Genomic DNA, 23,117 nt, shown 5'->3' on the forward strand with positions numbered 1-23,117 from the left:
GAGATATCCCTATTAATTCACTAAAACCAGTCCCTCTATTTATGCCCTTGATCCCATCCCCTCTTACCAAATATATTTTCCTACTCCCACCCCTTCTTCTTACTTGAAGACCCACACTTATAACTATTTTCTAGAAATATCTGCCTGCAAATCCATGAATCCATTTGCATGTTAAATTCAATAAGAGAAATTAATTTTCTTTTCTCTTTATTTTTGATTTCAATATTTCTGCTTACAGTACCATAATTTGCCCCATCACTAAAGTTCATAATTTGGAAGTTGGGTGAAAGGGAAACACCAAAGGTGGATGAGCAGGACTTTTCAAAGACTTCAGAGAATCAGGCTGACAAATTTGTACAACTCTGTCTGCTTCACTTAAATCCAATTCACTAGTAAGTCAAAATATCACTCATGATATCATTTGTCCTCTTTGAAAAGAAAGGACAAACAACAAATTTGGAAGTTGATTTTGGTTCTTCCTCTCCCTCACTTCTCATATCAAATAAATTACAAAGTCAAATCTATTTCCAAAATATCTCTCAAATTCACTCTCTCCTCTCCATTCAAAAACAGGCTTTATCACCATCCCCTTATATTATTGAAATCATCTCATCTTCTCATTATTCATCCTTCATGCCACTGGCAGAATGAACTTTATTATATATAGATGAGCACTCCATTACTCTCCAGCACTCTGCTCAAAAATTTTCAGTGGTTTTTTTGTTGACTATTAACTTCTCCTTCAAGAAACAATCTATGCTCAGGCTATTACAATATAAACAAATGCTTGAGTGTGTATGGATGCATAAATATGTGTGTACATTCATGTGTGTATTTATATGGAGGGAATTCTTTTTCAAGTATGCATTATGCTGGATGACATTTGAAGTCCTTTCTAAATCTCTAATCTGTAATTATTTAAGGAGCAAAATTAAGAACTTTCGATGTCTCATTGGTCTATAATAAGAGACTTTATTATTTTCATTCTCTCAATCAATATGGATTGCAGGTCATTCATGTTTTTTTATTCCACATAATTTTTGTCCATATCCTTCTATAACTCAAATGCTCCAAGGACCTTTTAATATTTCATGAATATCAGAGCAACATTCAGAGTATCCATCTATTATTTCTCACTTTTACTCTTATGACTTTCCTTCCTTTCCAAACTTACATACTCTTAATGTTAATTTTTCTTTCACTTCATATTCACCAATCACCACTGTAAAAGGTTGCAGTTTATCCACAACTACTAGGCAGTTTTCTGTTGCATTCTTTGGTGGAACTGAAATTTTGATTATTCTGAAACAGTGATATTCCATGATTCATAGCCAGATATCATCCCTTACATTAGTAAAATAAAAAACAAGTAGACCAATAATTTGTGTATACAATTAAAAAATTTTTTTAAAAGAACTAAAAATCCCCAATTAAATACTAAATTAGAAATCCTAAAAATTAAAAGTGAGATTAATAAAATTGAATGTAAAATCATTGAATTAATAAATAAAACTGGATTGGTTCTGTGAAAAAAAAAACAACAAAATAAATAAATCTTTGGTTAATTTGATTTTTAAAAAATAAAGAAGAAAAGCTGGATGAATATTTCTGTTCAAAAGATAACACTTGTAACATGGATAACTTAGCAAGTGAAAGTACTCTGAAGTTTCCCAAATATGATCCAGCATTCCTTTCTATTCTTATTCAATTCTAAGCCTATTCCATGGTCTATCAGTGGTACCTGTTCAAGATCTAGGAACTAACAGACTTATTCAAATGTTTGATATCCATCTGTACATGATAGCCTGTTTACTCTTTGTTACCAGTAGTATTTACTCTTTGTTACCAATAGGTTAGCTATTAGGTGATGAATTAAGAATAGGGCAGCATCGTGAAATAAAAATAGAAAAGTATATAAAGGAACCACAGGGTTTTCAATACAGCTTTCAATAACAGCAAATAGTGGGGGAGGGGGGCAGAAACTAATGGATTTGGAATTAGAAAGCTTTGGTTGAAATTTTGATTCTATATGAGTTTGATGTATATGATTCTGATAACTTTTTAATTATTTTAAGTCTCCTAATTTTTTAATCATTTCAACTATTATAAGTTTCCTCATCTATAAAATGAGGACTAGATGATTTCTGAGATTACTTCCAGTTCTAAACTTATAATCACTTTAACCATTTTGAGTTTTAGATGGTCTAGAATTCCATTGTGAATCTAGAAGAGTTTCAATAATCCTTTCAATAATCAATAATGCTCTTCTCCTGGACATTTTGGTATTTTTCCCACAGTCATCAAAGCTAAATTTACCCAAGCCTCTCAAAATGCAGAATTAAGAGTGAGATCATTTTGACTTACCCCCTAAAGTGTCAAGCATTTAGCTGACTTAAACATTTCTATCACATGAACAGATGAAAGCTTCCTATTTACCTAAGCAGACAGAATGAGTTATTTCAGCAACTGGGTCTGTTCTTCTGCAATTTTATTTTTATTGTTGTTTTTGAAATGCTGTATAAAAGCATAGTACTTTATAGTTTGCATCTAGGTGGGTTGTCAGTTTTTAGATTTAAATATATTTATTTGAATGAGAAAAGGTACATGAATACATATGAACACATTTTAAAATCATCATTTACATCATTAATTCCTTTGTACAGTTTTTTTTTCATTAAAAATAGTTAGTAGCTGGAAAAAGTTCTGCAAGATGTCAACAGTTTAATGTCTTCGTTTTAAGCAATAATTCATTGAGAGACATGAGTGACAACTGATGAAGGCCTCTTAAGAATAGACTCAACAGAAAATGACAGAGGTTCATTTGTGGCAAGTTTCGCTCCAACTTGTTTGGCTACAAAAAAGTCTTTCGCATATCTGTCTATTGTAAATTTGTATTTCTGGTTCTCTTTGACTGAACACTCTCTATGTTTCTTAGCCACCTCTTCAAAGGATTCTTTGACAAATGGTGTTTTTAACTCAGGTCCTGATTTGTCATTAAGTGTTTGCTGAAATAATGAATGGAATGGATTATACTTGAGTGGCAGAGGGTGCCTCCTGCTTTCTTTGTTGATCTTGTTTAAGACATGCTCTTGAGGAGACACAGAGTCCTTATCAGAGATTTGTGAAAATTTTCTTTTGGGAGGGGAGAAAGCTGATCTTTCACGAACTTCCTGAAGAGCACACTGAATTTCATTTCTGGAGGTTTGGATCTCATGAGCATAAGACAACAATGGAGAGTTTTCCATTTTGGATGACATCATGTTGTGTTCAATACTTTGTCCATCTTGAACTTGGGACACCTTAGACTCCCAGTTAGCCCCAGGTTTCAGAGTTTGTACTGAAGTGGTTGCATTTAGTAGGCACTGCTGGTAAAGAAGAGCATCACTAATGGGCCCACATTTGGGCCAGACTAAGAGCCGGGAAGACAAGGGATACTGCCGGTAGGTGGTAGCCACACTAACATTAGAAGAAATCAGTTCCATGTTTCCAGATCCAGAATACTGCATAGTTAGATCAAGACAGGTAGGCAAAAAATTGCAAAAATCCTTGCTTGAAGTTTCCACTGCAGTTGGGCTATAAGCAGTTTTATAGGTGTTATATTCAGGTCCATGAACCATGTGGTTAGGCAGAAATAAGGTAGCAGCTTGAGTGGCTTCCATCATCTCTCTCTCTTTAAATTCCCTTTCTAGCATAATGTTTTCTAATTCTTTATCAGCAAATGCTCGTCTTTTTCTCATCCTGTCACTCACTGGAGGAGGCAGAGCAGAAGTCCCTCCTAAGTAAGTTTCTGCTGGAATGGGGCGATAGCCTAAAAAGGACAAGGGATGAAGACAAATGACATTAATAAGTGAAAAGGACAGAGGACTGAATGAAAACATGGCAAGAAGAAACTCAAGAAGGAGGACACTCATTCCCTGCCTAACAACATTTAAAAGTACCTATTCACAATTCTACATTATTAGAATTTTCTAACCCCAATGAATAGAGCAAGAGGGTAACTCCAGATACAACTTCAAAGAATCTCAGAGTTGGAAGGAATTTGAAATGCTACCTAATCCAACCCATATGTGAAAAAGAATCTTCTCTACAATTTCCATTGTACATTTTCTTCAACTTTACCTTTTGGGGTTAATGTTTCTTACAAGCTATAGCATTTTAGGAGGAGGACACTGCTTAGTATATGAAATATCAGAGCTAGAGAAGACCTTAGAAACTATCTAGAATAATTTCCTCATTTTACTGAGAAGGAAACTGAGACCTAGAGAGGTGATGTGACTTAGCCATTGCTCAATAATTAGTCAACAGCAGAGCCCAAGGCCAAGGTCTCATGACTCCCAGTCCAGTATTCACATCATCCTTCCTACAATAAGTTGCATTATCATCACATCACCCTTTTTCTATGATCAAAAAAGAAATCTATACCTAGAGCAGTTGTCATATTTATTTTCTAAAGATGGACCATTATGTACACATTGTTACAGATGTGGAATAATCCAAGGATAACTAGAAGAAAAGAGAAATAAAGAAATTTAATGCAGATTAGTAAGAAGAACAGAAGGTAAGAATCAGAATTAATTTCAGGGACAGCAAGGGAAGCAGAGAACACTGGGGAGGTCTTTATTGCCCAACAAACACTGCATTGAACATTCTAGTTACTTTTCTTAGAAGGGGAAAATAAGGGAAAGAAATTCACTAGAAAATACTTACACACACACACACACACACACACACACACACACACACAGAGACATATCTTTTCCCAAGTACTAGTCATCTTGGCAAGAAACCAAAATGTTTATATGGGCAATCATTAGAACATAGATTAAGTTATCCCATATAGAGATAGGGTCAAAAACAAAAATTAGTGTAATATAGTATTTCTGAAAACATAAAATACTCTGTGCTTGTCATATTCACCAATCACCAAAGTTCATTTTGCCATTTGTGGTTTACATAATGACAAATCCATTACAGTCATTTGCAAATAAAATAAAAAATGAAAATTAATGTATCCATTTCTATAGTACAAGTCTTTTCTTGGAAATTATTTATCTAGATTTAGGCTGATTATTTTTGTACAGGAAGCTCAGCTTCACTTCTTAACTATGATCTTTATCATCATAATTTTGTTTACCCAGTTTACACCAAATCAACTTCTAATATGCAAAAAATTAGTTTGAGGTTTGATATATAGAGAACAAAACATGGCAATGAAAAATAGCTTGTGAATCCAGGGTGCTCAGCTAATAATTCTGAACTTGAAAATATGTTTTAAATATGAATTTTCTGGGATGGAAATAAATAAAATTCAATATAGTGATAGACTTTTTTCAAAAAGCTATTTTTTTAACAAGATAGTGACATGCTATTTAGCAGGTCAACATGTAAAGACTTAAAATATCTTTTTAAAGGAAAAATAAAAGAGAGAGAAACTATGCATGGCTAGCTCTCTGGACACCAGACAGGTATAGTCACTGGGGCTACAGATTCCAAATTTGCCCTTTAATTCATTTAGTTTGATATAAAATGACCCAAAAAGTCATTGGGAAGAAATGTGTTTATGAAACAACATATTTAAAGCATAGCTTTGTGTCAGGAATTCAAACTATAAAGAGAAGTATAAATCAGAAACAACTATCTGGATGAAAAGGCAAAAATAAATTTCTGTAAGTGAATTGTTCAGAGTAGATGAGCATACCAATCAAATTTTCTAGGTTCAACTCCTTACTTCATTTTACCCACTTAGACATGACTCCTGGAGTATCCAAGCAAAGATGAGAGTAAAGCTTCCTTTCTTTGGTTCTTTCTTTCCAATTAACAGTTGTTCTTTCTAATCACACTTACAGTTACCATCAGAATAACCCTACATAGGAAACTTTCATGTTCCCTAAATTATAATCTATTGGCCAATGCTAACTGCAAGTAAATCTGTTATAACCTTCAGTTCAGTAATAAACAAGCTGTTCAAATGGGGCCATGCTTAACACAAACTTTTTTTATGTTATTAAGAATTAGTTTTAAAAAAATAAAAAGAATTAATGCCCTTTGCTTTGGCTATTTGGTGCAAGAAAGGAAGCCTTCAGATCTTTAAAGTATTTTCTCTTCAGACTTCTGCACAGGTCAATTAATGCACAAGTCCTAAGAAGCAGAGATTAGGCAAAAAACCTTGGGTTCCCCAAGATCAAGAGGATATGTTTTGTTTTGTTTTACCTTCCAAAATGCTTTTGGCCAGCAAACTAGGTGCCCGTACTTGTCTCTGATAGATTGCTTTGCGTTCAAAATTATTCTGTTTCCCAGACAGCCCTTTCTTGTCCTGCATATAAGAAAAAAAGCAAAATTAACCAGGTTCCTCAAAGAAAAGAAACAGTTGAGGAAGATGATGAGGACATAGCTCTCAAACCTCTTTTTCATTTCCCTTATGTGAAAACAATTCCAGATAAGATGAGAGAATGAATAAGTGCAAAAACCTCAATGGCAGGTCCTTCAGAGGAGAATGAAGTAGATAACCTGACTAGCGGAGGAGGGTAAGGTCCAGAAAAGAGAAATATCTACCTAAGAAGTCACACAGTCAAAAGTATAAAGAGTAGGCAAGAGGGGTGATTCTATTTTCTTTTAGGTTGGAAGTCAAGTACACCTCAGCCACCAACTTCTTTTCATGTCTTCCCACCCCACTCTCCATCCCTCCTGTGCTCTTTCAGGCCCTGGGACCCCTTGCTCGCTGTTTTCCTAGGCAGGCTGTTTATTGCCACTCCAAATCTGGCATAATATTCCAAATTCCCACTTAATTTGTAAGTCTCTCTCTCTCCGTCCTTTATGCAAAGGAAAACCAGCACAAAACTAAACCATCCAGAACGAGACCAAGTGAAGGAGGGAGAAGGCAGTTTCTCAACCATAACCCCATGAATAATGGCGTGGTTTGTGGAATACAACCCAATCCCAGCAGATTTAGCTGGGCTGAAAACTGAAACCTGGCAAAAAGCTGATTTTCTGCCAGTGGGAAAAAGTCAGCAATTCTCCTCTACCACCCTTATACCTCCAGCTCTGCCTAGGTCACAGAGAAAAAATAGCTCATTTAACCTTGCAGAGACAAAAGAATCTAGGATGAAGTAATGGGCTTGTTTGGAGAGGGTGTTCTTATTTTGTTTTCTTCTTGAGTATTCCTTAAAACCTTACCTGAGACGGAGACAAGGAAAGTTAATTTATTTCTAATGATCACTAAAAAGCTCTCCCTTCTTAGTATTCTTTCTATCTTGGTTCCTGGTAAGGGCTATCAACCTACGGGTGTCATTTGGTCAATAAAAAGGAAGTGGGGTAAATTACATTTTTTCTAGTATTAGCAGTGGTAGACAATGACTAACTCACATTTATATTAAGAAAGAATAAGGTTGGAAGCAGGAATTTTAAGTCTTGTTTCTGACACATACAAACTATGAGATCATAGACAATTCATTCACTTAACATCTCAGGACCAACAGACAATTCTCTAAGAGGAAATTAGAGATAAATTAATTACTGATCCCTATCAGGGAGCCTTCACACAGTGAATTTCCCTATTGAAATAAACATTTCATAACTCTTTCTCATCTTGACTTAAGGGTGATCTCAGCCCTGAATTTTTTCCATCCTCCCAGAAATCCTTATATTCATAAGGAGACCTCTCAATTTCTCAGTCTTAAAGCTCTAATAGTCTTAGGCTTCCTCCCTGATTTTAGCAGCCTGACTATTAAAAAAGCTGAATACTAGGAACAATCATTTATTTGTCATTTCGGGGAGGGGGAAGAGATCACACAGCCAGGTACAATGGAAAGCCCCACTACTGTTGTCTCCAGCCCCCAGAATGCTAGCACTGTCAAATGAGATTCTTTCATGCCCTTTTGAGAGAGTGAAAAGAGGAGGGAGCTGGGTTTAACCATCAAATAGGATGAGAAAAGTAAAAGGTGGCTGTTGTTGGTGAGAAATTTTGAAGGTTAGATTTCTCTGTGAGCCTTTAGAATCTGTCTTTAAAGAGCAAATGAAGTACCTGACATGTTAGTTGGGCTATCTTTTTGAATGCTTATAGGTCCTAAGATTTAGAGCTGGAAAAGACCTTAAACATCTTCAGTCCAACCCTCTCATTGTCTATATGGGGAAACCGAACTCCATAACCCAAAAAGAATTAGTAACTTTTTACCCACGAGTGGTAAAAAGCATGTGTAACTGGACTCCTGTCTTCTTTCTCCAACTCTGGTGCTCATTACAGTAGAGAAAGGAGGATCTTAAGCTGAGGACCATGAACCGTTTTTGTTTAATATTTGATATACTTAATCTCTGTTCAATATCTGGTCACTGTATTTCAATATGATTGTCTTCTTTTGTAATGCTATGCATTTGAAAACATTCTGAGGAGTTCACATGCTTCACCAGACTGCAAAAAGAGGTCCAGGACATCGGAAAGGTTAAGAATCATCTAAGTCATGTAACTTTAGGATGACCTCTTAAGATTTATCACACACACACGCACACACACACACACACACACACACACACACACACACACACACACACTCCCCTCGGATTCCCTGTGGGGAACTCCTGTTACTTACACTGTACAATTCACACACACACCCCTCGGTAAGCTCTGCTTCTGGGGGAGATTGCCCAGCACCACTAGTCCCTTCCATAATCGGTTGTTACCCAACCCCGATAGCTGAAGACTCACCTCGGTGGCCTGTTGCCTCCGGAGTGCCACCTGAGCCGCCATGACCCGCTGTCTCTCTACCACCAGCAGACAGTTGGCACACTGGCAGTCCCGCCAACGACAGAAGCGCTTGTGGCCCTTCAGGCAGGACACCACGCCGTGATTTCGGCAGCGGGCGCACTTGGGCGTGCGGCTCAGTTTCCTCTGCTCTTCCCCGCCTCTGCCACTGCTGCCCCCTCGCTCGGGCTGCCCTGCAGTCTCCGGGTGCCCCTGCAGGGGCTGCTGGGGCGGCAGCCGCCGTGGGGCCGGATTCTGCTCCAGTAGTTGCGCCGGCTGCTGGAGTGAGTCGGACTCCCTCGGAGATGGCCCTTCGTCTTCCCCCTCTCCTTCGTCCTCTCCTTCATCATCCTCCTCTTCCTCATCTTCATCCTCTTCCTCGTCCTCCGCTTCCCCGCTAGCTGGCAGGGAGCTGGACCCACGCGGCTGGGGGAATGGCGGAGGCAGTGGCGGCGGCGGCGGCGGCGGCATCTGCGATCCCCGGCCCTCTTCCTCCAACTCCAAGCTCTCCACGTCTATCTCCCAGTCGCCTGCCGCCGCAAGAGCTGCCTGAAATTCGGCCATGGCTGTGCGCTTTGGAGCTCCCCTCTGTTGAACTAGTCCCTTGACCCGACCTGCTCACTGTGAAAACAAAATGATATCAAGAGACCCACTCCAGCTTCCGATTACTTTCAAGATTACAGAGCCCCAGTCTTAATTTCCCTCAAGGTTATCCATTCCCAATTGGCACACGCAACACAACATAACACACACGATTTTAAGGCACTTAGTCCTAGGACACACAGAGCACTGATCCTTATCATTTTAGGACAAATGTAGTGTAACTATAATCTACCTGTCAGGTCTCTGTCAAATGGGGTCATGCTGAATTTATCACCTACATTTAGGCCAACCCGGATAATTAGCTGCACTTTGCTCCATTCATTAAATGAATCTTGTAAAAAGTTATTGCCTCTTTCCGTATTCCATACAGAATTCCTGTGTCATACTTGCGGCCTATTCCTTCAAGATTAAAATCTCTATATCTTTGCTGTTTGTCTAGGCCAGACTTGTCTTCACTAAAGACAAATTGGTTTGGCGGCACCAATACAGAATCTATTTTTCCCTTTCTTAAAAAGTAAATTGGTGACAAAGCCCTACAATTATTAGTTATCTTTTCACCCAATCTAACATTTTGGGAACTGCAAGCGGGCACAGTTATGTCCTGTTGGTGTCACTTGGTTTTGGGGATGAATTATGTTCCGAATTCTCCAGAAAGAATTTGAGACTTTGTAAAGCAAATTCTGCTTCTGATCTTTAAATACCACTTGGACATTTGTTACAAAACCGCCACTGGCTCCCCAAGTCTTTCACATGCGCAACAAATGAGCTATGTAAAGCCGAACCCGGGTAAATTATAAACGATATTTGGCTTGATTTAAATCTGTTAAGTCAAAGGACCTGGCTCAAAACTAAAACCTTTTTTTTTTTTAAGTGTTTATTGGTTTGGAGGCACCCCAAATCTAGGACTGAGTTCACCTCCCATACCCAATTTACTTCTAAGCAATCGGACTCACCAAAGAGATGTGGTCCAGGGCTGCAGGAAACGCAAATGACATCCAGTCTGGTGATCAGGCTCTCAGATTGCTGGGTGCGCTTGCGAACTGAACCAGCCAGTTCTCTGTGGAGGTGACAGTCGGACTAGATGGGGAGTTCGAAGACTGGAGAGAAAGGAAGCAGATGGAAAGGGGCGGGATGTAAGAGATATGCGCAGGTTCTCAGTAGCTTATAGCAGGCTTTTGAACTCAAGCTCTGGTAAGAGGGTTTGGAGCAATGGGGGCTAGGAGCCAGGGTAGAGCTTTTTGCAGCCTAGATGCAGGAAGAGATTTTGGAAGACCTGGAAAGTCGTGGAGACTCCTCTGAGATCGCGCTAAGCAGAGAAAATGTAGGGGAGATCGTAATTCTCCTGTTATGGCCAAGACTGCTTACCCCTTTTCAACTGCTCTGAGGCCTCACATACAGGTCAGTCTATAGTAACAGTCCCTCGGCCGCCTCTCTCCTTCCTTGTATTATCCGCTCGGACTGCCGCGCTGGGGTACAACTGATTGGTAGATTGTCAAATTATCTGCGTTCTGATTGGCTATGGTGTTCCCTCAGTCCCCTCCGCCTTCTCGGTTACCGCTTGTCTCCTCCCCTGTGGTTTCTTGCCAAGTCCGACAGCCTGTGCTTTCGGTACAGCCGGGTCACCTTTATCAAAGCAAGGACTGACTGCATAATTAACTGGGATCCAAAGAAAAGTCACAGTTTCTCTCTCTCCGGCCAGAAAAATACAGCTACTCACACATACGGAAGCACAGCAATAATGGATTTCCAAAGCCTACATTGTAAACTCACTAGAGAGAGTAATAAATGTTCCCGCAGAAGGTCAGAAGGGCTAGCTGAAGAGGATACATTGCAATCATAACTTAAAATTAAACGATAATTAGTGGGAGAAATGATGGCTTTCTTTTATTTTTCTAGAAGCAATCATTATTCAAAATTGCTCGTAATTCAAAATTTCTGTACGCATTTAACATTTATATGTACGTAGTACTTCATTCGGAAGTTCAAAATTCTATCACATTACTCACTTCTCTAATTGTAGTCTTTTGTTTTCGTTCGAAAACATTAGACATGTTTATCCAAAATAGAATTTTTTCTTTGCGATAACTGATGCGTCAACAAATATGAACTTTTATCCTTTCATAAAAGTAACTAACAGATAAGCATGTTGTTTTAACTTAAGTAGAGCTTTTAAAAGCATCATTACTTTAACGTTTTAATTTATAAAGAAACGTTTCCTACTGATCAAATCCTTCAAAACTCAAATCCCAGCAAACTTCCTGGAAATAAAAAAAAATCACTGGCATAACTTCACACTATATTAAATTGAAAGGTTGTTCTTTCAATTCATATCTGCGTCATGAGTTGATTTTTAAAATTCGAATGAGTAGTTTGCTTGTTACACAATGATATGAATCGGTCAGGTGAGAAATTAAGAAGAAATCACCCAAGAGTCCTGAAGCTTTTTCACCACTGAATTGGGACGGGTTGGTTTAGCTCCATAGATTATCTTCCCCCAGCATATCATGTTCAGAGGATACTTAAACTCCATGATGTTTGAACATAATCAATTTACTAATTACTAAAGTTTCTCCACTGAGACCCCTAACTCCACCCCTTCCAATGATAGAGGTTACTCCTGTGTATTGTACTTTTGAAATGTTGTTCTTTACCGAGAAAATGCATTAATTTAGGTGGACGTTTCTGTGCGTGTTTTTAGAAAGTGTCTTCCCAAACTCCAGTTGATGGGAATCTCTGAGGTACAGAAGGCATTTTGCATCCCAAGATAGGAAAAGTGAGGAGAGGGTGGTTTTCCATATTTATACTTCTCCCGTGATGATTTCAGAAAAGCTCTCGTTTTCCGTAAGGAATAAAATAGAAGCAACACCAGACAGGTTGTCAAACTAGGAAAGAAAAGATAGATAAAGATTAAATTTACTGTTCCTCTATCATCTACTTAAAACATCACTACCTTTTGTTTGTATTACTCGGCTTTTATTTTTCCAAATAGTTTAAAATACATTAGCTCATCTAATTCCAGGAGACAAGCAATTTTGATAAAACAGATGATAAAATTGAGATCCAGAGAGGTTATGTGAATCGTTTAATATTGTACAGGAAGATATTAGAAAGCTCACTGAATTGGATATAGGAGACACAAGTTAGAGACCTAGGTCTGCTGTCTCCCTCAAGAAAACGTGATGAGTGCACCCATAAATCTTATACCAGTTTCCCTCAGAAGTACACCACTTACCCAAAAAAAAAAAGCACATGTTGTTTTCTTTCTTGACTCCTCCCACCACCCCTAATTGTTAAATATATTTCATTTGAGGCAATTTTCTTGTGTAATTATAGTATATTATTAAATGGATTTTTTTTACTAATCCCTGTTGAATTTATCAATTAGTATTTGACAGCTACAATTTTACCTTTGCAAATATACATTAGCACGTTTCTGCCTAAGAATATGCATGCATAGTGCAAACCACAATTACATAATATATATTGTATGTTTTACAAACTATGAAATCCCTTATCTTTTTTATAGATGGAGAGGAGAGAGGATACAATATCTTTCTTTCAGAAGTCAGTTTACGATGCTAAATAAAATGAGCAGAACCAAGAGATCATTACACAAGGCAATAAGATTGTATGATGATCAATTCTGATGGACATGACTCTCTTCAACAATGAGATGATTCAAACTAGTTCCAATTGTTCAATGATGAAGAAAGCCATCTACACCCAGAGAGAGAGGCCTGTGGGAACTGAGTGTGGATCACAACATAGCATTTTCACTCTTTCTGTTGCTTGCCTTTTGTTTTCCTTCTCGGTTTTTGTTTTTGTTTTTGTTTTTTGTTTTGTTTTTTTCTTTCTAGATTCGATTTTTCTTGTGCAGCAAGATAACTGTGTAAATATGCATACATATATTGGATTTAATACATATTTTAACATATTTAACATGTATTGGACTATCTGCCATCTGGGGAGGGGGTGGGGGAAGGAGGGAAAAATTTGGAACAGAAAGTTTTGCAAGAGTCAATGTTGAAAAATTACCTAAGCATATGTGTTGTAAATAAAAAGCTTTAATTTAAAAAAAAAAAAAGTTAGTTTAAACCTTGGGGAGGGGGGAGGTAGGAAAGGGGAGAGGCAAAGAAATTAACAAAAACAGCAGTGGACTTGCCCACATTTGACTAACCAAAGAATAAACTACTGAGAATAATCCAGCTCACTGGTTAACGTTACAAGGGGGAAGGGGAGAAATTGAGAACGAAGGAGTAAAAAATAGAGCAAAGGAGAGAGAAGAAGAGGAAGTTAAAGAAAATGAAAAATTAGGGAAAGAAAAAACAGGGGGTAGGAGAAAGAACAGAGGATAGGGCAATGACCCAAGAAAGAGTGACAAAGGGAAAAATAAAATTGAGAGAGTAAATGGGGGAAAGAGGAGAGGCTACCCCCCCCAAGTGAAAATAAACAAACGCATGAGCTCCTCCAGTTTAAATAAATGCTACCTAAAGTAGAAATCACTGAGCCATCCATGTATACTACAAACTGCCCGCAAAAAGAAAAAGACTCATCAGGACACCGCTTAAACGCGGGCCAGCCTCCGCCGAGAAAGATTAGTGTTGTAGAGATTCAAGGAGGAGGGAATATTATTAACTATTTCTATTTGTTTCAGTACTATTGGAACTGAAAGGAAATTAGGAGAGATGATAAGCTGAGGAGTCAACGAAGTGGTTCTGTTGGTCTGCTGAATGGAATGAATTCATACAAGCTACTTACATAGCTGGAGCTGAAAGGGACTTGTGAAATAACCTAAACCAGCCTTCACGTGTGAGGCTCAGACCGGTGAAGTGACTTAACGGAAGTCGCGAAGCGCGAGTGTCAGAGCTGGAATCTGAACTCAACTCTTCGTCTAATGTGTCGTTTTCAAGGCGGCTGCTCTTGAGCTGACCTAAAATGAATTGAATTGAATTGAATCGAATTGAACTGAGCTGAGTTGAACTGAATTGAACTGAAACTAAATTAAATGATTCCGGGGACCAGGAGAAAGGAAAGAAGAGTAGCTTAAAAAGATGACTTCCATTCTCTCCTTCCCTCAAACTCATCCACACCCCCCCTCTCTCTAACCCCACTTTTCACTGGTCTCAACTAAGGCTTCTGGGCAAGCTGATTGAGCCCTCCATCCATAAGTGCTCCTTTTGAGCCTGTTGTTTGGGGAGTTGTTGTTTTGTTTTGAGGGGTAAGGGGTCTGTGGATTCAGGAAAGAGTTTACAGGCGTATTTGTCCCTTTTCTAGGGACCTCGTGTTAACGTAGTCCAGTACCTTTTCCCTAAGAAGAAAATAAACCCATTGCGCCCCTGCTGGCCTTCATCCGATCACCTCGAGCAACTCCAGTTCCCCCCATCCACTCTGTCAGCGCCAGCCCGCAGCGCCTCTGCTCGCTTTGTTTGAAGGTTAGCGAGACAGTTCGCTTCCATGCTGGAGGACCTTTTGGCTGGGAGCGCCTAAGCGGACCCAGGGCTCGGGCCCCTATCCCGCTGTTTGCCTCGGGTCCTTTGTGGCAGATAGCTGGCTCAGCAGTCTCAGGGGGCTGCACCTCCAAAGTGTGGGAGATGGGGTAGAAGAGTTGAAGTCTGTGGTGTTTGACATTACTCATCCTCAAAGGAGACCCAGGCTACCGTTTGACTTAGAAGCATGACTAAAAGACAAAGACTCTCGGAATCCAGCTTTCCCTCTCGGGGTCCCTCTCTTAAAAAGGGGTCAAAGCATGACAGAAGACCTGATAGGTGAGGAAACAGAAGTCCCTTTGGCTTGTAAACCGATACCGAATTACAAAGAGAAATTCTGTGAGTCATTCTAGTAAATTACAAAACAGTTTGCCTTATGTTTACCTTAACCGCGGGGAACAGGGGAGTTGAACCACGGCTTTTCCAAGGAGTGTTTGTCTAACTTTCTTCTTCTCCTCTTAAAGTTTGTTTGTCTTAGTGAGCTCCCCCCTTAGCAGCTCCCCCATTACCACCTCTTAGATTCTCCCACCCAGTAGCCTACGGGCGACTATGGCCCTCAGCCACTGCTTTTAAACTTTGATGTGATCGAGCAAGGAAAGAAAAAGAGAAATCGGAAGAATAGAATCTTTTTTTTTTTTTTTTTTTGCCAGTGGATTGGTGGCTTTACTCCTCTTTTTTTATATCATTCTTCCTCAAAAAAAAATAATAATAAAATAAAATAAATTTTTAAAAAATCCGTTGCCCCTTCTTCATCCCTATGTTAATCATTTCCCTTTAAGTATTTGTGTTTGTGTGTGAATTCTTTAGGTGATCTGTTTCTATCTCTGCAGAATAAGCATTCTCAGTCCTCTCCTTTTTCCTCCACCCCACCCGGATTTCTTTTCCTTTAATGTGTAATGAGGCTTGGTTTGTTTAATTTTGGCGACTCGTGTATTCCTTATCCTCTACCAGCTCACACTCCCTAGCCCTGGCTCGCTTCTAAGGAAGATGCCTTACAAGCTTACTCTTCTCCAAGTAGCTTCAGTAGCCTCGGGTAGTTAATGCTGCTTGTCTCCAAATGAGTCCTCCTCACTCTGCGCAAGAAGTCTCCTCTCTCTGCACCTGTCCTGTGAAAGAAAAGCTGGTTTCTCCTCGTCCTGCCACTTCACTATTCTGAGGTGGCACTTCAAGAAGATTTGGCCAAGATGTGTCCTTTCCTCTTCCCCCATAATCCTAACACCTACATAACCAGTGATAAAGATGTTTTATCTGAGAGGGGGAGTAAGAGAAAAGGCGATTTCTCCTCCCACCCTCCCGTGAGCCATCTCAATGTTCAATGCTGGTAAGAGCTATGATTGATGCACATAGTTACAAAAGCAGCTGAATCAAATGCCTCTTGGAAACTTTTTCCCTGCAACCCACAGGAGATAGCAAAGAGCAATTAAAAAGCAAAACAAAACTAAAGTTTGAACAGTTCTGATCATTCAAAGGAAAGATAATAACAAATAATCCCAGATGGGATTTCTTGGATATGATTTCCCAATTTGTTTTGTGTAATCAAAGATAAAACCCATTACATGCAATTGTAGAAATAATCTGGAGGAAGGAAAGCAAACAGCTAGAATAGTTGCTATTAATCCTGCTCTTAAAACAGTTCTTTCCCCCAGTAGATTCTTCTACAAAGGTAATCAAAGTAAAAACTAGATCTGATATCCCGTTATTTCTAAAACCAAAACCACATAGTAATGTCACTTCAAAGTTAAGTCTTCTCATGATAAAATGAAAGAGACTTTGGAGATCTCACAAAACAATCCTTTCTATTTACAGATAGGAATTGGATGATACCCTGAGAGGCAAAGTAACTTAAGTATCCAAGGTAACTCAGCTGCTTAGTAGGAAGCTTTAGGAGTAGAAACAGGCCTGTCAACTCTTTGTCCCAGACTCATTACACTATACCAGGAATGGGCTGATTTTACTGTATCTGGTTTCCAGTGAGTCTATGGCCAAGAAATCATAACTCCCTATTTCCCATATGACTACCCCTCCATATTTTTCTTTCTCTTTGCCCTACCTTCCTTATTAGAAAATGTTTAATTTCTATGGGAAGGAAGTTGGAGAGGAGGGTAATATGAAGCAATAAAAGGGTTCATTAGCTTCTCAGGAGAATATGTGAGGAGGCATGATTTTTTAAAAAGACAATTTTTAATTTTTATTTTTATGTATGTTAATATTCAGGAATGTTAGCAAAACAGATATCTAGCTGCCATGAGGAAATGATATTGCAATTCCCTCCAATATAACTATACCTTATCTCTCTCTTGACCAACAACTCCATTTCACCTCTTCTCCATTGAAATTAGATTGACCCTGGTGTGGAATTGGAATGACTAGGAAAAAGGGCAGCATATCCAAATGTTGAAGATCTATAGTATCTCTTTGCCTAAAAAAACCTGAGGGACCAATCCATCCCTCTATCTTCTCATTTCTGAGAACCTTTTAGAGTTAAATGTTTTTCAACACTAACAGAAATAGCAAGCATTGGGAACCTCTTACCTACCTTCTAAGTACAGAAGTTAGCTGGACTTGGATTAGAAAATCCTAAGAGAATAATATATTATAGCTGACATGTAAGTTCCTTTACAAATTTTTTATGACAGGAATCCATTCCAATCTATTAAAGTAAAATGGGAGCAAACTTGACTAATGGGAAAATAGTGTTAATTAATTAGTTTGTACTTAGAGTTAGAAAGACAGGCTCAAATCAGATGGAGCCAGTAACTCAACCTCTTTAAATTACTATTGTCTCTACCATACAATTCAGATCAATACCTGAATCATCTGCCTCCCAGAGCCATAGTGCATCCCAAATAAGATGTTTGTAAAGTGCTTGGCAAACTAAGATATAAATACCAATTATTATTAATATTTCCTTCTCCTTGGTCCAGGTCCATGGGGCATGGCATTAGTGGAATTATAAGACCCAAGAAAGACAAAAATCCTGAGGGAACAGCAACTGTGATACCGTTGGAAAAGACTAAAATTAATAGATAAAGAGTTCAGGCCAAAACATCTCGAACCTGCCACATGCGGCCTTTTTAATTGGCCTAGCTGCTAGTGCCTTTGCCATATATACCTCATATATATGTTGCATTTACTTGTATATTTTGTCTTCCCCAAGCTCCTTTAGGGCAAGGATGAGATTGGGTTGGGGTAGTGATGGGTAGTTTTTTTGGTATTTGCTTCCCTGAAACTTAGCATCTTCCACATAATTGACTCATTAAGCTCTGAGACCTTGGAGGAGAGAAAAGCAAAATGATTTCTAGCTCTAGTTTTTAGACTCCATCCTATGATATGTATGATTCATCAGTCATACGAGTTAGAGGGACAAAACATGGCTCAGCTGGACTTAGAGTGGACTTGGATCTAGACCCACCTCAAACATTCATATATGACCAAGAAAATATTGCTTAGCTTCTCAGGGTCTCAGTTTTATCGTCTTTAAAATGGCAATAATAACTTGTCACTACCTACTTCAAAATGTTGTTGTAAAGAAAGGATTTTGTAAATATTTGGGTATTTTATAAATATGAATTACAAAATGTTGTTTGTTTAATCTAGACCTGTGGTTTCTGGGAACTTTTGGAGCTGATATAGTCTTGGAGAGAGTTGCCTGGGGCATTAAAAGGTTAAGTGATTTGCTTACAGTAACACAGCCAGTGTGTGTCAAGAAGCATGTCTTTAAATCAGGCCTTTCTGACTCCAACACTGGTTCTTTAATATGCCCCACTGCTTTTTTATGAGTTATTATTGTCATTATATTTATTCTACATATGAATAGGAAGAATGAAATTATAGTGTAGGTAAATATTTGAAATAATTTATTCAAAATCTCAAAATCAAAATTCTGGTACTAGTTTGCTGTGATTATGATGCTGTTATTATAATTATTATAATACTGTATTGTGGTGTGGAAGGCTATAAAGGACTAGTAGGCTATGAACTGAATTCAGAACCTCCATTGTAGCAAATACATGCCTTTCAGAAACTCTCCTCACATAGTCAGCACCATACCATACACAGAACTCTCTTGTCAGATATTATGAGACCATTGCCAGAATGTTTGCATTGAATCTGCTTTAATATATTAAAATTTCTTCTCAAAGGGGTGGTTCTTAGCTGTCCGTTGTTAGAACCATGCCTTGTTTGTTTCTTTGCATCTCTGAGCCCCATAGCATGCAATACATTGAAGCTGTATTAAATGGAGCTGTAATTTCAGGGAGAGTAGGAATTAGGAAAACAAGTATACTGTTGGTGGAGTTATGAACTTGCCCAAACTTTCTGAAAAGCAATTTAGAATGAAGTGAGAAAGTGTACTAAACTCTTCATACCCTTCAACCCAGTGAACCCTCTGCAGACACATGTCCTAAGCACAACAAAGACAGAAAGAAAGACCCTATAAATGCCAAAATATTCACAGCAATATTTTTCAATAGTGAAAAGATTCCTGGAACAAAGTGAGAACACATTCATTGGAGAATGGTTTGATAAATTTATGTATCAATACAATGAAATATTCTTATGCTATAACAATTAATAAAAGGAATAATTGTAAATATAGGAAAAATCTGTATGAACTCTTATGGAATAACAAAAACCAGAAAAACAATACATACAATGACTATAATACAAAATACCAAAAATACCAAGAAGGTAGTCAACATCTGATTAATTATGAAGACCAAGGGAACAGACTATGAAACATTTCTCTTTTTTTAAGAGAAGAAAACTAGGAGGCTATTAGTGCAAACTGTCTAAGAATCTTTTAAGAGGGTATCAGTTGGTTTTGTTTAATCATTTTTGTTACAATTTTAAGTTAGGAGGGGAGAGAATTAACAAGAAATAACTATGTTATAAAAATAAAGATAGCAATAAAACTTAAATTTAAAAATGACCACTTTTGTTATTCACTGTATTTCCAGTACCTTTTAACTTCCAACCATTCCAACCAAGCATTGTTTTACTAATCTATTAGGCTAATGCTTACAATTGTGGTATTCTGGTACTGGTGTTAAATTTATAGTACCGGTTGCTTTGGGGTTGGTGCCATTAATGCTCATTTTCATGTAAAAGCCCATCAACATGATTTTGAAGTACTAACATTGGATGCAATCAATAGCTCTCAAATCCTAGAGAGGGAAAAAGATGGGGAAAAATACACTAAAAAAATCAGAGCCATAACCCCAAAGAAGGCTTATCTTAAGTGTGCCATGGGACATTCCTGAGCTAAATCCATGTTTCCCAGATCAAACATCTCTTTTGAAGAGAAATGTTAAACTAAAAATTTCTAAGCCAACTTGTCAGAGCCAGAGCATTTTTCCCCTTCATTTCCCCCAAACCTCTTACTCCTCTCTTCTCATTGCCTCAACCCTAAGCCAATCTTGTTGCATTTTATTACAAATGTCAAAATCTAACAAAGATTGGGATTTAGGACCACCTTATGCATTAATTTACCCATTGACTTCTCATGACATTAGATTTGGCCTTTAAGAAACCATTGATCAATATGGAGAGAGCAGTTTCATTTGAATGATGAGGTCAGAAACCAGATTGTAAACTGCTGAGAAGTGTATGTGTGAGAGAAAAGAGAAAGGGATGAAAATAAATATAGACAACTTTTCCTTGGAATTTAAATGTGAAAGAGAGGAAATGTAGAGCAATAGCTTGAGGGAATAGCTTTGGAAGGACAGTTTTTCTGCAATTTAGAATTCTTTTCATTTTTTTTTTGCATAAAAATCATTTCCCAATATGCCTTTCTCCTCTTCTCCCCCATCCCATAAAAAAGAGAAGTAGGCAAGCAAAACTAATCAATATAGCAACTATATCTTTTTTTTCTGATACATTCACCATTTATTTAATTTGCATTTTTCTATTATTGTACTCGTATCTTTTTCTCTTCTTGTCTTAGTTTCTTTCACTTTGCATCATTTCATGCAATTCTTGTCATTTTCTCCAATTTTTTCATAATCATCAATTATTTTACATTGTACACACACGTATCTGTTCAACCATTCCTCAATGGAACCCCAAAGCATCCATTTTATTCTACTATAAAAAGAGCTACTATGGATGTTTTAGTATTTAAGGGACCTTTCATTTTTGTTTTTGGTACACTTGAGATAAAAAGCCTAGTAGAGAAAATTCTGGATAAAAAGATATAAATAGTGTAAACTTTTCTCCAAAAGAAAAAGTAATTGTTTTCCAGAATGGTTGATGTGGAGAATTCATAGTTCCATCAATAATGCTTTAATGTGCCTGACTTCTGGGGTCCCTCTACCAAAAAAAGAGAGGCAGCCCCTCCAAAGTGCCGTGAGGACAGTTCATTTTTCTTCCAGCACTTCCTCTATATTTCTATTTCCAATAATTCCAGGGCTAAAGCTTCAGTATAATACAGTACCTTACAGAAAGTATTCAGACAACAAATGTTTGTTTCTGGTAATAATTATTTTAGGGAAGGAAAAAGAAAATGAAAGGTGATGCCCTGGCACTGAGAGGGAAAGAAAACCAAAGAGAGGCTGGAAACTTATAGAAAAATAGATGAATACTAGTCCTCTGGGGGATGGGGGCGAGGACTATACAGGATATAGGAGGGGATCATACACTGACAGAGAAAGAGACTGATACATAGACAAAGATGTAGAGACATTTTTAAAAGACAGAGGAAAAACATTCAGAAACAGAAGGAAGCACAACACAGATGAAAAGAGCTATATAAACTTTAAGACTTCGAGGAGCAATTTTCCCTTTGAAAGCTTTGACCCCAAAAGGCCAGGGCTCTGGATAAGAAGAACGGTCTAAGGGAAGGGGAGGAGGAAACTGACCTTTTTTTCATTGATATAACATGTGGTGGGCTGCAGGTGCAGCCCTGTTGCCTGCTCCCTGACACCCTGGCCCCTCCTCCCCATCTCCTCGCTTACCTCCCCTCTTCTTTTCCGCAGAGAATTTATTAGTGGGGTTAAGGCAGGCTAACTAAACTGTAGCCGTAGTGCAATGGTCCGCGGAAGAATGCTTTGATCCTGCCCCGGCGTCCGAGGATCCCTAGTAGATTACATTGCCAAACGCCAGGGATTCCCACAGCGTGTAAGGTCACAGGCGTTGCCGGTTCATCTGAAACAAATTGCCCTCTTTCTTTCCTCTTCCTCACAAGAAAAGATGTGCTGTGGAACGGGAGGTGTTGGGGAGAGAGAAAGTGACCCGCAGGATTGTGGAGGGATGAACTGAAGAAAAATAGATGGGCGGGGGAGAGGAAGAGGTAAGGGGAGACATGCAGCTTCAAGAAAAAGAGTGACATCGTTTGTGCACAGAGAGAAAGGGTGTCCCTGGCACAGTCCAACTTAAGATGCCATCACTTTGGGTTGGTTTCTCTGCAGCTACCAAATCAAACTAGGGAACAGGGTTCCTTTCTACATCTTACATCTGTTCCATGCCGGAACATCGGAAGGTATAGGAGTTAGAGATACTGAGAATGTGATGATTTGTGACTATGGCCTCTGAGAAGGGGGCACACCTCGGTGAATTGAATATGGGATAATTCTAGCGCCCAAAGATCTCTCTCCCACACAGGAAACTTTAAGTGTGCCTTGCACAAAACAGAGGGTTTTTAATTTCTGTAGAAGACTGTACTGAGTTTGGGGATGAAGTTTGGGGACAGTAATTCAGGCCAAGCAAAGACTCCTGATTCAATCTAATCCATCTTTCTATATGGAAATCTGGTCAGTCTTCCAGCTTGCCCCGGGTTTCTCACACAAAAGTATTCAAACTGTATATGGAAATGGAAAGAAAAGAGAAAATGGGCTTTCTTAGAACTTCCCCCTCACAAACTACTAGCTTTTAGATCCCCTCAAATTCCCTCTTTAATTATATTTAATTTAATTACACATTAAATTAAACATAGCACTTAAATTATAGCAAAGTAAATATAGCAAACGTTTAAGTACCTAGTATGTGCAGAATAGTAGGTACAGAACTAATTCGAGAGGAAGACCCAGGTCCAAATCCTATCAATTATTACCTGTTCTTGTCCACTACACTATATACTTGCCTCAATATAACAAACTTATATTAAGTAACTATTTGTTCTAGACACTTAGGAGATAGAAATTTTAACTAATTCTCAAACTCTTACTACTTCAAGCTTAAGATGTATATGTGTGTGTATGTATACATATACATACACACACATATATAGTGCACTATGTGTGTGTGTGTGTGCACTATATATGTATAATCTCCTTTGCTCTCCATAAGTTCTTATAATC

At 38.4% G+C, this 23,117-nt stretch overlaps 1 protein-coding gene across 4 annotated transcripts; it reads right to left on the reverse strand.

The window, feature by feature from the left end:
• Positions 1 to 2,563: 2,563 nt before the first annotated feature.
• On the reverse strand, positions 2,564 to 12,217 carry DMRT2 (doublesex and mab-3 related transcription factor 2). Of its 4 annotated transcripts, none has more exons than XM_074280649.1 (5): positions 10,703 to 12,217; positions 10,291 to 10,434; positions 8,699 to 9,355; positions 6,211 to 6,313; positions 2,564 to 3,808 (listed from the first exon to the last, which is right to left on the reverse strand). In XM_074280649.1, exons 3-5 carry the CDS (start codon positions 9,296 to 9,298, stop codon positions 2,748 to 2,750), a joined length of 1,764 nt encoding a protein of 587 aa, XP_074136750.1. In that variant the 5' UTR covers positions 9,299 to 9,355; positions 10,291 to 10,434; positions 10,703 to 12,217; the 3' UTR covers positions 2,564 to 2,747. The 4 variants fall into 4 exon arrangements, with proteins under 4 accessions (XP_074136750.1, XP_074136749.1, XP_074136751.1 ...); XM_074280651.1 differs by adding an exon at positions 4,423 to 4,503 and having other exon boundaries at positions 3,696 to 3,808; positions 10,291 to 12,217; XM_074280648.1 differs by having other exon boundaries at positions 10,291 to 12,217.
• Positions 12,218 to 23,117: the final 10,900 nt, after the last annotated feature.

This window comes from Sminthopsis crassicaudata, chromosome 1 (assembly GCF_048593235.1).
Source record: "Sminthopsis crassicaudata isolate SCR6 chromosome 1, ASM4859323v1, whole genome shotgun sequence".
Lineage (NCBI taxonomy): Eukaryota > Metazoa > Chordata > Mammalia > Dasyuromorphia > Dasyuridae > Sminthopsis > Sminthopsis crassicaudata.

Excerpts from the sequence above, each read along its gene's own strand:
- DMRT2 (XM_074280649.1), bottom strand. The coding sequence starts at position 9,298 with ATGGCCGAATTTCAGGCAGCTCTTGCGGCGGCAGGCGACTGGGAGATA. Across the intron at positions 6,314-8,698 it reads GGAGGCAACAGGCCACCGAG|GACAAGAAAGGGCTGTCTGG; the intron begins GTGAGTCTTCAG and ends TCTTATATGCAG. Across the intron at positions 3,809-6,210 it reads GGCCAAAAGCATTTTGGAAG|GCTATCGCCCCATTCCAGCA; the intron begins GTAAAACAAAAC and ends TGTCCTTTTTAG.